General features: G+C 62.8%; 2 protein-coding genes across 2 annotated transcripts; both read right to left on the bottom strand.

Annotated features, from left to right (window-relative positions):
* Positions 1 to 1,018: 1,018 nt before the first annotated feature.
* LRRC26 (leucine rich repeat containing 26) lies at positions 1,019 to 2,872 on the bottom strand (the record flags this gene model as incomplete). The annotated part of the gene is made up of 2 exons (XM_084219849.1): positions 1,019 to 1,278; positions 2,329 to 2,872. 2 exons carry the CDS (start codon positions 2,870 to 2,872, stop codon positions 1,019 to 1,021), a joined length of 804 nt encoding a protein of 267 aa, XP_084075975.1.
* Positions 2,873 to 6,713: 3,841 nt separating this feature from the next.
* On the bottom strand, positions 6,714 to 7,220 carry RNF224 (ring finger protein 224; the record flags this gene model as incomplete). The annotated part of the gene is made up of 1 exon (XM_084219514.1): positions 6,714 to 7,220. One exon carries the CDS (start codon positions 7,218 to 7,220, stop codon positions 6,714 to 6,716), a length of 507 nt encoding a protein of 168 aa, XP_084075640.1.
* Between the last annotated feature and the right edge of the window lie 5,570 nt (positions 7,221 to 12,790).

Raw genomic sequence — 12,790 nt, 5'->3', positions numbered from 1 at the left:
AAGAGTTGTTGAGGGAGAAACCACTGCAGCTTCCCCCATCCTTTGGCAGCTGCTCTGCCCAACCACAGCAGTGGCAGCTCAAGGCTTTTCCTAGCCCTTACCCTAAACTTCAGCCTCACCCTAGACCTTGGTTGTTGGCTGAGCCGTCTCAACACCAGCATTCCTGACTCAATGGAAAAAAAACATCAAAAGGAGTTTTTTGCAACCAGCCCTGTCCTTGGGCAGCACACGGACAGGCCTGGCATGGCCTGACAGCCCCACGGAGGCTTTGGAATGCTCCAAACCACCCAGAGATCTTCAGGTGCACCAAAAGGCACACAGACAGCTCTGGGGTACCCTGAAAGGAAAACAATGCCTGCCAGGACACAGAAGCCAAACATGGCATTTAGGTGCAGGAAAAGGCAACTCAAGGAGTTCTGAGGGCACGGAATAAAAGCACTGAGGCTGCTGGGGTCACTGAAGGCAGTCAGAGCGTGCAGGGGGCACCAAAAGGCCCAAGGAGCAAACTGAAAGGCACACAGAGGCTCCTGGGCTGCACCAAAAGGCACATGGTGACTCCTGGGGTGGCCTGAGAGGCGCCAAGAGGAATGTGGTGTGTCCTGGGATGCACACAGGGATTCCCAGGCTGCACCCAAAGGCACAGGGAGGCACACGGGCATCCTAAATGCACACTGAGGGACTGGGCAGCACTGGGGGCAGGACAAGGCAGGAAGGATCACCTGGGTGCCCCCAGGAAGGGGATATGCAGATCTGAGGGTGGCCTTGGGGAGCCTCCCAAAACACTGAGGGCACTTTTGGTCAGCTCGTGCCCTGCAGGGAGCTGAGCTGGAGGCTGCTCCCCCCGGCAGAGGCAGCTCAGCACCATCTCGGGGGACTCTGAGAGAACCCAGAGCGACTCCAGGAACAGAACTTCCTCTGGCTGCTCCACAGGGATGGGTTTGCAGCAGGTGGGTGCAGGGAGCCGGAGAGGGGCAGGGATGGAGCCCAGGCTGGCCGGGGCAGGGCCTGGCTGGGCCCCTCAGTGCACCCTGCAGACGAGGGGTCTCCTCCAGCAGTGGGAGTCCCGGCGCAGGCTGTGGTAGAACACGACCAGGGAGCCCAGGAAGGTGCAGAAGAAGATGCTGGCCATGAAGGAGAAGGGCCCGATGATGAAGAAGGAGATGTATTGCTGGGGGGACAGGGAGGTGTCCTGGCACTGCCTGAAGGACTCGTCCCCAAAGGCCATGATGGGATACTTGTTCAGCTGCTCTGGAGCTCTGCAGAGGAGCAAACTCTTCTCTGGAAGAGAGAAACAGTGCTGGAGGGCACACTGGGCAGCTGGGAAAGGCAGGGGCCAAGGACAGGGGGATGGCAGGTCTGCATGGGACAGAGGGCATCAGGGCAAGGGGCCAGCATCACCAACCTCACCCGTGTCAGGGTACAAAAAGGGGAACAGTGAGGTTCAGGAGTCACCTGTGTGGGATGGGGTGGGATGGGATGGGATGGGGTGGGATGGGGTGGGATGGGATGGGATGGGATGGGATGGGATGGGGTGGGATGGGATGGGATGGGATGGGATGGGATGGGATGGGATGGGATGGGATGGGATGGGATGGGATGGGATGGGATGGGGTGGGATGGGAGGTGGGCACAGTGCTGGAGGGGGCATAGGAAGATGGATTTGGGCAGGAGGGCAGGTGGGGCAGTCAAAGGGGAGGGACTGGCTCCCAAAAGTCAGATGTGGGGAGCAGTGAGCAGCCAGCCTGGAGATGGCACAGAAGATCCCAGCCAGAACAAGTGCAGTAACACATCCAAGCTGGAAGCAAGCAGGAGGGGACAGCAATGGCAGGAGAGACTTTACTGGCAGAGCTGTATTTCACTGGGGCTCGTGGGGGAAGAAATGCAGGATCAGCAGCAGGTTGATGAAGGTTTTGGGTAAGGGGCTGAAAGCACTGCATCCTGGATGGACCATCGGTGATGTGCACCCTGACACACGGGCTCCACTTGCACCCCCAGGTGCCATGTGGCAGCACTGGTGCCACTGCTGGGGCCAGCACTGGTGCCTGTCCCTGGGACATTGCACAGCCCTCCTTTCCAGGCAATCCCTGCTGCTGACCAGAACCAAAATGTGGGCACCAACTGAGACCCAGCAGTGTATCCACCCAAGCAGACACAGGAGCTGGCATGACCTCAGGCCAGCTTCTGGGGGACCTCACCCCAAGGGCACTGACCACCCAAGCCCCCAGGCAGCCGGCAGCCAGGGTGCTGGGTCTGCCTCAGCCCTGGCAGGGTGACCAGCCAGCATGGGGCGGGCGGGGGGCTTGGGGACACAGCGCTCTGGGCACTCACCTCGCACTTTCTCCCTGTTGTGGCTGAGCCAGCGCCAGAGGGGCAGGATGCTGCAGCTGCACACCCAGGGGTTGTCCTGCAGGAGAAGCACCCGGAGCTGGGGCAAGGCGCCCGGCACGCCGGGCTCCAGCTGCCCCAGCCTGTTGCTACCCAGGTTGAGCGTGGCCAGGCCGGTGAGGGGCAGGAAGGTGTCGGGGGTGAGCACGCTGAGGTGGTTGTGGCTGAGGTCCAGCTCCTGCAGCGCCCCGAGCCCCAGCAGCGCCTGGGGGTGGATCAGCTCCAGGCGGTTGTGGGCCAGGCTGAGCAGCCGCAGCCCCGGCAGCGGAGGGAAGGAGCGGGGTCCCAGCACGGTGATGAAGTTGTAGGCGAGCCACAGGGCGCTGGTGTTGCTCGAGAGGCTCCAGGGCACCCCGAGGAGGCCCCGCTCGCTGCAGTCCGCCTCTCCCGGGGAGCAGCGGCAGGCGGCGGGGCAGGCGGCCGAGGGCGGCGGGCACAGGAGCAGCAGCAGGGCCAGCACGGGGCCGGGGAGCCCCCGGCAGCCCATGGCTGTCCCCCGGGGCACACAGGGCTCCCCGCCCGCACGGACAGGCTCCCTAGAGCCCCACGCCCTGCCCGGCCCCCCGGCCGTGCCCGCAGCCCTCGGGCGAGCCCGGCGGCGCTGGCCGGAGGTGCCGGGCGGTGCTCGGCTCCCGGCAGCCGCTCGCATTCATTCCCCGCTCACCCGGCTGCAAACCTGGATGGGGCTCTGCTCCCGGACCCGGTTTTCCTCGGGGTGGAGCTGCACTTTTTTCAGCAAATATTTTTGCAATGATGCTTGCCCTGCAAGGTGTGGAACCGTGCCCACGTCCCTCCCTCTGCCAGGCACCGCTCCAGCCAGGTAAGCAGCCAGCTCTGCGTGGCCTAGGATTAACTGCTTGTGTGTGGTGCTGGCTGGAGAGCTGGAAATCAGCAAATCCAGGTCCATCTCTAAGCCTCCATCCTCCCCAGGGTCATCCCCCACAGCCATGCTGCCTCAACAGCCAGGTACAGAGGTGTGTACGGGCCCAGGACCCCCCCAAGTGGCTGAGTTACCAGGAGAAAACATATCTGGGACAAAATCATATCATTTGCAGGTCTTAGCCCGTCTTTTGTGCTGTCCCACCATGTCCAGGGGTCCTCAGCGGGGAGCTGTGCTGGGAACCACAGCCCACCCTGCTGAGCCCAGCCCTTGCCCAAGCCCTGTCTGCCCTGCAGGAGACCACCAGCCATGCCAGCATGAAGAGGGCTGGGATTACATCCCATGGGCACCTTCCTCCTTCCCAGAAGGGGAACATGTCCATGTGCACATGCAGGGTGATGCAGGAGACCCCAGTGAGAAGCACAGCAAAGGTGACCTTGCTGGGCTGCAGCCACCCAAAACTGGTTTGCCCTCACCCCAGCATGGCAGTGCCAGTTCCATAGGGCTCAAAGTCTGCCTCCACCCTGTTTACACCCACTCTGCTCCAAAGCCACCCAAAGCCTGGCTGCTGGAGGCTGGGCTGCTGTCACCTCTCAGTGCCACTGCCCCTGGCAGAGCTCAGTGGGGACTGGGCCACCAAGGCACGTGGCTGGCAGCACCTCATCCCACTCACAGCCAGAGGGGGGGCCCAGAGCAGGGACACTGTCCCCACCCACACCCATCAGGACCCCAGTGGCCGTGGTCCCAGAGGAATCCCTGTCCCTCTGCCCCATGGCCAAGGGGCCGGGTGGGCAGCAAGGTGGGGCACAGCTGCACCCCAGGCCAAGGCCAGGATGTTCCCAAATCTGGGACAGAAGCAGCAGGCAGAGGGTTTATTAATAGCATCCCGAGGAGCTTTGGTTTGTTTATCTATCCTGCAGCAAACTCGCTTTGCTGCATTAATCCCCATCTGGAAATAATTCAGAGGAATCCTCCAGCCCAGCCCAGCCCCAGGGCAAGGGCACAAACCCACTGCCATGTGAAGCTGCAGCCCCAGCTCATCCCATCCACAGCCACAGGCTATATGGAGACATGAATTTTGAGGGATTCCTGTCCCAAAATGCTCTTCCTCCCCAGGACCTTCATTGCCCACCCCCTGCATCCATCTGGAATCAGGTGAGAGGTGCAACATTCATGCCAAAAATAACTCAAGCCACTATTAAAAGCAAGGTCATTTCCAGCTTTTGTGCACAAAGAGTCCAGGAGGCTGAAAAGCCTGAAAACTCAGCTCCTCTGGAAGCCCCTTGCTGTCACCCTGATGGCATGTGGCAGGAGAGCTGTCCCTGCCAGGGACATGGCCGGACATCATCCCATGCTCGTGCCTGGCCCCACTCCTGTTCTCCATCCACTGGCTGCGCCCTGTTGCCATGGCAGGCTGGGGACATGGGGGTCCTGAACCCCAACAGTGCCACCACTGCCCTTTTCCACCTGCTGCCAGCGCTGGGGTCCCTGGCACTGCCCCTTCCTGGAGCGTGGGGACCCAGAACCACGCAGGAGGAGCCCAGGCCCCTGTCTCCAGCCCAAGCAGTGCCCTGCTCCCCCTCCACCATGGCCCTTCCTGAGGTTCTGGGCTCCACATGGAATGTGGCAGGACAGGCTGCTCCGAGCAGCTGCTCTGCCAGGCCAGCTCGGGTGCCTGTGCCAGGGGAGGAGCCCCCAGGGCACAGCACTGGGCACCGGCCCCTGCTCTGCCCAGTGCCAAATCAGGGTGTGCAGCCAGCAGCGCTCCCAGAGTGATGGAAGGGATGATCCCCTCCTTCAGGGACTGGCTGGGAGCAGGGGGACATCCATGGAGGAAGGAAGCAAGGGCCAAGCCCCCAGAGTTGCTCTGGTGCTGGGGGGAGGGAAGGAAGCAGGGCCATGGGGTGTGGGACGGACAGACAGCCATGGGTGTGGTCACCCAGCACTGCGGGACCCAAAGGTGCTGGGCTGAGCAAAGAGCTGCTGGCACCTCTGCAGGGAGGGATGGGCCCTTCCTACGCTCTTCCCAGTGTCCACTGCTGAGTCTTTGGGGAGAAACGGAGATAGAGGGGGAGGTGCATTAGCACTCAGTGATAGCTCTTATCCATTCCTCGAAGGCTTTAATTTCTCGCACATTCCCAGGTAATTAAAGGTCCAAGGCAGGACTCGCATGGAATTTCTGAACCATCTGCCCTGGGGCACCGCAGCTTTGTTCTTCTGGGAACTTCTCAGCTTGGAGTGTTTTATGGCAGGTGACACCAAGTGGCAGAATTGTGCATGAGCTCTCTGCAGGGGTGGGTGCTGTCCACGGCTGATGGAATCCTCTGGCTGCAGCTCTGGCCCCAGCACAGGGAATATCCAAGCACCAGGACTGCCCAGGAGACACAAGGTCCCTGCCAGCTCCAGGGAGGCACAGGCTGGCATCCCCCGCTGAGCTCTGAGGGGGTTCCTGGTGTTGGGGTTTTGCAAGAGCTCATAAACCACATGGAAAACAGATGCAGAAAATGAGCCCTGAGGAAGAACTGCAAGAGCTGCCCAGGCAACACCAAGCCCCGGCCAAGAGCTGTTTCAGTGTCAGCCTGTGCAGCCCAGTGCTTCCAGTTTGGCCCCTGTTAACCCCGACCAGCTGCCTGAGCTCTCGTCCTTACACCCTGGTGTGGGGTCAGGCAGGGAAAGCCATGCAGGCAGCAAGGCACAACTGGAAAAACAGCAGAGGGTTTGCGTGTGTGTGTGAGGAAAGGGTCAGGCAGGAAAAGCCAAACCTGGCATGAGCCACAGAGCACGAGGCCAAGCAGGAGCTTCTTGAGCTCAGCTCTCCTCCCACCGCGGAGCAACATCCGAGGTTTCCTAACAACTCTGTCAACCTCAATTTCAACCGTCCTACTATTCCAATGCCAGAATTTTTCATGCAGATGGCCAGCAGAGCAAACACTCCCAGCACAGCAACCCAGCAGGGCAGGTCACTTCTCCCCCACCCGCCACAGGCAGGGCTTGCCCTGGGCCAGGATTGCCAGCAAACAGGACCAGGATGTGCAGCCCAGCGGGACCAAAGTGTCTTTAATGGACCTGGAGCTCTCAGGGTGCTGGACACACCCCATGGCATCGCTGTGCCAGGCCCCTGTCCCCTGCCAGGCGGTGCTCGGTGCCACTGTCCTTGCTGCTGAGCCACGTGCTCGGGGGACGGAGCATGAGCCAGGCTGTGCTCAGGGGCCAGGGAACGTCTGTGATGGCTGGACCAGGTTTCTGAGTCATCAGCAGGGCAGACGGGCAGGATGAGGGGGTGGTAGCATCCTGATCCCCTGCTGCTGCACCTCAAATCGGACAGGATGGACGGGAAAGCCCTGCCCAGGCTGAAGCCTTTCCTAGGCTGCCAGCACAGCCCGAGCCCCGCGGTCCACAGCGGGTCTGAGGCACGGGAAGGTCCCAGAAGCAGTCCCAGGTCCCCGGCTCAGCTCTCGAAGGCCGCGGTGACGCCGCAGCACGGGCAGAGCCGGCAGCAGCCGCGCCGGGGGAGCAGCGCCGGGGGCACCGGCTCTTGGCACAGCCCCGCCGGCTGCCGGGTCACCGGCGGCTCCTTGCCCGGGCCCTTGGCGGGCAGCGCGGCCGGGCTCCTGCCGGGCCCCCGCGGCTGCTCCTTGTCAGCCTTGACGGCCAGGAAGGTGGCCAGGTCCAGGTCGAGCATGGTGACCCCTCCGCGCGGCGTGGGCGTGTTCTGGCGGCACTGCGGGCACGGGATCCAGCGCTGCTCGTTGCTGACCCCGTCCAGGCGCTTCAGGCACGCCTGGCAGAAGGTGTGGCCGCAGTAGAGGCGCCGCGGCAGCCGCACGCCCAGGTCGAAGGAGGAGTAGCAGATGATGCACTCGGTGCGCTGGCTGCCCCGGCTGGGGGTGCGCGAGTGCGCCCCGACACGCGGCCCCGAGTCCTCCGCCCGGGGGCTGCCGCCGGCCTGGGACATGCTGGGGAGGGGGCGACAGGAGCTGTCAGGGCACGGCTGCGGAGGGGGCACCGCGGTAGGATGTCACCTCCGAGTGCCCCCGGCACGTGGGGGAGGTGGGGACCCGTCCCTGTGGTGGGAGCAGCGCGATCCCCATCCATCACCCCTGCCGCTGCCTGCCATCCCTGCCCGGCCCTGCCTGGGGGAGCAGGATGCTGCCGCTGCAGCGGCACTGCCACTGCATCCGTGGGATGTCCCAGTGCCACACCGGGAGCTCTACAGGGAACGCGGGCTGGCCGGATCTCAGCAGCCTGCTCAGGGTGCAGCCTGGGAGTGGGGGAGCAGGGGGTGAGCAGGAGTAAGGTGGCTGGGTGGGCTGGGGAGCAGAACTGGGAGACCAGGCAGTGGCACAGCCCCACCCTCCCCAGCCCCGGGCTGCGCTGGCACTGGGGGTGGCACAAAGGCTCGTGGGGAGGGGTCTGAGGGGATCCAGCCTCATCTCAGGTGGGGTCTGGTACACACCACTGTATTTGCAAACTTCTCCTGGAGGCCACCAAGACTCTGTTCCTTCTGCTCAGGTGACCTCAAGTGTTTTGGTGCACACGGGTATCCCTCTCTCCCCTCCTCCCAATTCCCCCATCCCTACCTGTCCTGAGATGCTTCCCAGGGCCTCGGGGTTGGTGGCAGAAGGGCTGTGCTGTCCCGGGGGCTGTGGCAGTCCTGTGGGGAGCATCGGGGGGCTGAGCTGCCAGCCAGGTCCCTGCAGCTGCCAGTGGCCGTGGTAGTGGGCAGGGGCTCACCTTTCAGGGACAGCTGCTATTGGATCTGCTGCAGGGAAGCCAAGCCCGGGAGATTGGGTTACAAGCACCTGGGTAACAAAGACCTCTGAAATGTAAGCCCAGGAATGGTCATTAGCCAGCAGCCTGAGCTTCACTGACAGAAGGAACCGTCCCTGGGAGGCCAAGGAGCTCTGGGCTCCACCCTGGGCAGAGAACTTGGATGTTGTCTGGACCTGAGCAGCAGCAACGGAGTCTTCCACATCCTGGGCCACCCTTCAGAGCCAAGAACATCCAGGCAGGCACCAGCCGGCAGAGAGTCCCTGGCACTGCAGCATCCCCAGGTGCTCTGGGCTGTGGGGACAGCTGTGACAGGAGCGGGGGGCACAGTGGGTGGCAGGGCTGGCACTGCTGCAGGGACACCGGGGCTCTGGCCCTGTCTGGGTTGGCAGTGCCCACACGTGGGGTGTGTTCCCACCTGGAGCCAGGGGTGGCTGTGCCCTGCCCTGCCTTCCCTGTGGGGCTGCAGGCTCCGGGGGCTGAGTTACCAACGCTCAGCGTCAGGCTGGGGACACCCCAGCACCCCACAGGGACACCTGCAAGGTGCATGACCCAGGGGAGGTGACAATGCCAGCCAGGTGCCAGGCTCTGTCCCCACAGCTGCCCGGGCTCCAGCAGCAAAGCCCCAGCCTGGCATGGAGGGGGCTGCAGACTGAAGAGGGGAGCGCGGTAGGGGGACAGGTCCTGAGCCCAGGATCCTGGAGGACGAGAGCCCATCCTGGAGGCCGGGCAGGAGGGCCGGGACAGCCAGGACAGGCAGCGTTCCCGCGGGCAGCAGCTCCCACTGCCGGCAGGAGCGGGCACGGAGACCGGCAGCGCAGCCGCCCCACCAGCAGCCCTCGGGCCGTGTTCCCAGCGCTCCTCAGAGAAAGAATTGGGCATTTTGGAAAGGAAGATCCCCACGGGGTCACTGGGCTCTGCAGAAGGGCTCAGCTCCTGACGGTGGTGCCTGCGAGCAAGGAAGCAGCTCCAGCAGCACAGCACCTCTGGAGTGCATATCCCGACCCAGGAGCCTGACCCAGCCCTGGCACAGGCTGTGTGTGCCATGGGTGCCCAGGCAGGGGCTGGCACCCATGGCAGGGTTTTGCCTTCCCATTGCCAGGATTGTGGCAGGCCAGTTTGGGACAGGGCTGTGCCAGGGAAGTTGGTTTTGGTCAAACCCATTGGAACAAGGGCCGTGTGCCCTGGGCGGATCAGGATCCAGCTGTGTGGGATTCCAGCTGTGCCCTGGCATGCTGGGGTACCACCGTGCCTGCCTGTGCCTGGGTGCAGCCCCTGGTGCTGGCAGCCAGGGCAGAGCCGGCTCCTGGCGGGCTCAGCGGGCTCCTCCAGGGCCATGCCAGGGCTGGGGCTGTCCCAAGCCGTCCTTCTGCCACCCAACACACAGCGCTGGCCTGGCTCACCTGCCACAGCAACAGGAATGCTGCAGCCCCACAGGGACTCTGCCAAGAAACTGCAATGGCTGAGGGGGTGGGCTTGGCTCTGTGCACAGCCGGGGGTGCCTCTGGCACTGCTCAGAGGCAGTGACCCCTCGGGCTGCCTCTCCTGCTCCAAATACACACACACACACCCACACACACCCACACACACATCCTGCCTGCCCTCCTGCCCCACTCTAGCCCCTCCCAGCCCCTGTCCATCAGCCCTCATGTCCCTCCCTGTGTGGGAACTCAGCGCACCTCTCCTGACGCCCAGAGCTACCGAGAGAGCCCTTGGGGGGCTCGAGAGCCTTGGAAAGTTGCCAAAAGTACCTGGTGGCTCAACTTTGACCCTTCAAGAGATGTACCACCTGTATATGGAGACATAAGAATCACTAGTGTTTAAAAGATATAGAAATAGCACAATTACAAGTCAAAGCACAGATTTTAAGATTTTAGTACAGAAAGGTTAGAAAAACAAGATAGAGTTAGAGCCTGCCACATAGTTCTTCCTCCTTCTTCATGTCTTCCATTTTCTGTGTGACGTAGATATTTTTGATAGGTTCTTAGTAAAGCTACACTTGGTAATAAAAATGATAAGTATTGGGGACAAAAGATAAATATGGTTTATGTAGTCTTTGTTATAAAAGGATGCGACCGCCCTGTGGGCAGTCAGAGTGCCTTTGGCTGCCTTGCTGGTCAGACCCCGGCTGGGCAACAGAAACACTTTGTAGATAAGAAATAATAAACAACCTTGAAGACCGAACCTGAGAGTCCAGCCTCGTCCTTTGAAGCCCGGGGAGCGAACCCATCTCACCCTTGTCTGGGCAGACACCCTGATGCCAGCAGAGCTCTGTCCCATTCAGGGGCTGTGCCCAGCTGCCCTTGCTGGGCACCCCAGCTCAGCACAGGCAGGGTTTGGGGCAGGGGAGCCCTCGGTGACAGGGGCTGTGCATCTACCATGCTGACACCAAGGGCACCACCAGCCCTGCCAAAAGCCCATCTGGACCCAGGAACAGGGAATCATAGAACAATTAAGGTTGGAAAATATCTTTAAAATCATCGGGTCAAATGTCAACCCAGCAGCACCACGTTCACCACTAACCTATGTCCCCAAGTGCCACATCCACACATTCTTTGAACACTTCCAGGGATGGTGACTCCACCATGGCCCTGGGCAGCCCGTGCCAGGGCTTTACAGCCCTTTCAGTGAAACGTTTTTTCCAAATATCCAATGTATTCCCTGGCACAACCTGAGGCCGTTTCCTCTTGTCCTGTCACTTGTTACTTGGAAAAAGAGACCAACCTCCACCTCCCACAGCTCCTTCCAGTGAGCTGTGTGGAGCAATAATGTCTCCCTCCAGGGAAGGCAGATCTGCAATCAGCAGCGACACACGTGGATGGGAAACGTGTTTCCCTGTTCCCAGGATCATCCGCGGGCTTGCAGGGACCTTCGGCCCCGCGATAGGGAGCGGCGCCTCAGGGAGAGCAAAGGTCTGATGGGGATGAGCCAGAGCCCAGCGCCGCCACCCACGCTCCAGAGGCAGGAGGTGGCACTCACCCAGCACAACCCTGGGCACCCCCGGGCACCCTGGGAGGGTGGACACAGCCGGGGAGCGCCCATGGGACTCTGCACGCAGCTGCCCGGCTCATCAGAGCGCTGCCAGGTCAGGGACCGCAGCCTCACCCTCCCCTGCTCACCCCGCCCGCTGCTCCGGCTGAATCATCGCCCGCCGGTCTGCAGGCACTGCCGGCCGCTGCCGCCGCGTGTGCCATCGCCCCGGGGCTGGGCAGAGCCGAGGGCAGCGGTGACACACGGCAGATGTGGCACTGCCCCGCCCTGCCCCGCCGAGCCCTCGGCCCGCTCCTACCGGCCGCTGTGGCCCTGGGCTGTGCCAGGCACCGCAACCCTGGGGACACCTTTCCGTGCCCAGATTGTGCCAGCACCGCACATCCTGGGGACACCTTTCCATGCCCAGACTCTGCCAGGCACCGCACATCCTGGGGACACCTTTCCGTGCCCAGACTGTGCCAGGCACTGCACACCCTGGGGACACCTTTCTGTGTCCTTGCCGAGCCAGCACCGCACATCCTGGGGACACCTTTCTGTGCCCAGACTGTGCCAGGCACCGCACATCCTGGGGACACCTTTCCGTGCCCGGGCCGTGCCAGGCACCGCACACCCTGGGGACAACTTTCCGTGCCCGGGCTGTGCCGGCACCGCACACCCTGGGGACACCTTTCCGTGCCCGGGCTGTGCCAGGCACCGCACATCCTGGGGACACCTTTCCGTGCCCGGGCCGTGCGTGTCCCGCAGAGCCCGGGCAGCCCCGGCCGTGCCGTGCCCCTGCCCGCCACCCGCACGGGGCAGGGCTGGCGACACGAAAGCAAACAAGGGGTGGATCTGCCCGTCCCCGCTGCGCTCTGGGCAGGGAGAACAAGGGAGCTCCTTGTGCAGGGCGGGCACCGCGCGGCTGTGCCCCTGACAGCCGCACACCCCCGGTGCCACCGCCCTGGGTGGGGGGGGTGTGCCAGGCAGGGGGGACAAACCTCTGCCAGGCCACGGCCACCCCAGCCCAGAATATCCCGGAGTGGGGGTGGGATTGCAAGGGTGATGGGCTCCCCGGCCGTGGCAGGCTCCCGGGGGGGCTCCCAGGCACTGTGGGTGTCCCGTGGGATCTGTGTGGTGGCGCCCCGGCATTGCTGGCACCCGGTGCTCGTGGGGCCTCCGTGCAGCTGGGCTCCAGCAGTGGGGATTCCAAGCCATGGTGGGCTCCATTGCTGAGGGATTCCCAGGGGTTCACAGCCAGCCCAGGCAGTGTCCTGGAGCCCACCCAGCTGCCCAGCCAGGACCTTCCCTTTGCCAGGCCCTTCCTCAGCCTCTCCCAAAGACTCACAAAGTCTTTCCAGACAGGACAGTCATCCAGCTTGGCAGGGCTGGGCTGAGCACCAGCCAATGTCCCAGACAGGCAGGAGCAGCCTGTACTGGGAACGCCTGGGCACTACTGGACCCAGGCTGGCACTGCTGGACCCAGGCTGGCACTGCTGACCTGGGCTGGCAGTGGGCCACCAGGCAGCAGCCAAAGAGCTCAGTGTGAGCTGCTGCTACAAGTCAGCAGGGCAACAGTTAAGCCTGGTTTGGAGGCTTTAGAGCTGCCCTTACACACCCACCAGAGAAAGCAAGAAGTGACACGGGAATCCCAGAAAAGCCTGGGTGGAGGGAAGAGGCACACCTTGGCAGGGCAGGAGAGGGCTGTAATTTTATTTGCAGCAGCCTGAAGTCATCTGCAAACACAGTCCCTCCTCCCAAGCCCGGTCCCGCAGAGCAGGCAGTCCT

This window comes from Fringilla coelebs, assembly GCF_963513975.1.
Source record: "Fringilla coelebs genome assembly, chromosome: 21".
Classification (NCBI taxonomy): domain Eukaryota; kingdom Metazoa; phylum Chordata; class Aves; order Passeriformes; family Fringillidae; genus Fringilla; species Fringilla coelebs.
The sequence above is the reverse complement of the archived record's forward strand: the minus strand, read 5'-3'. Positions and strand labels throughout refer to the sequence as shown.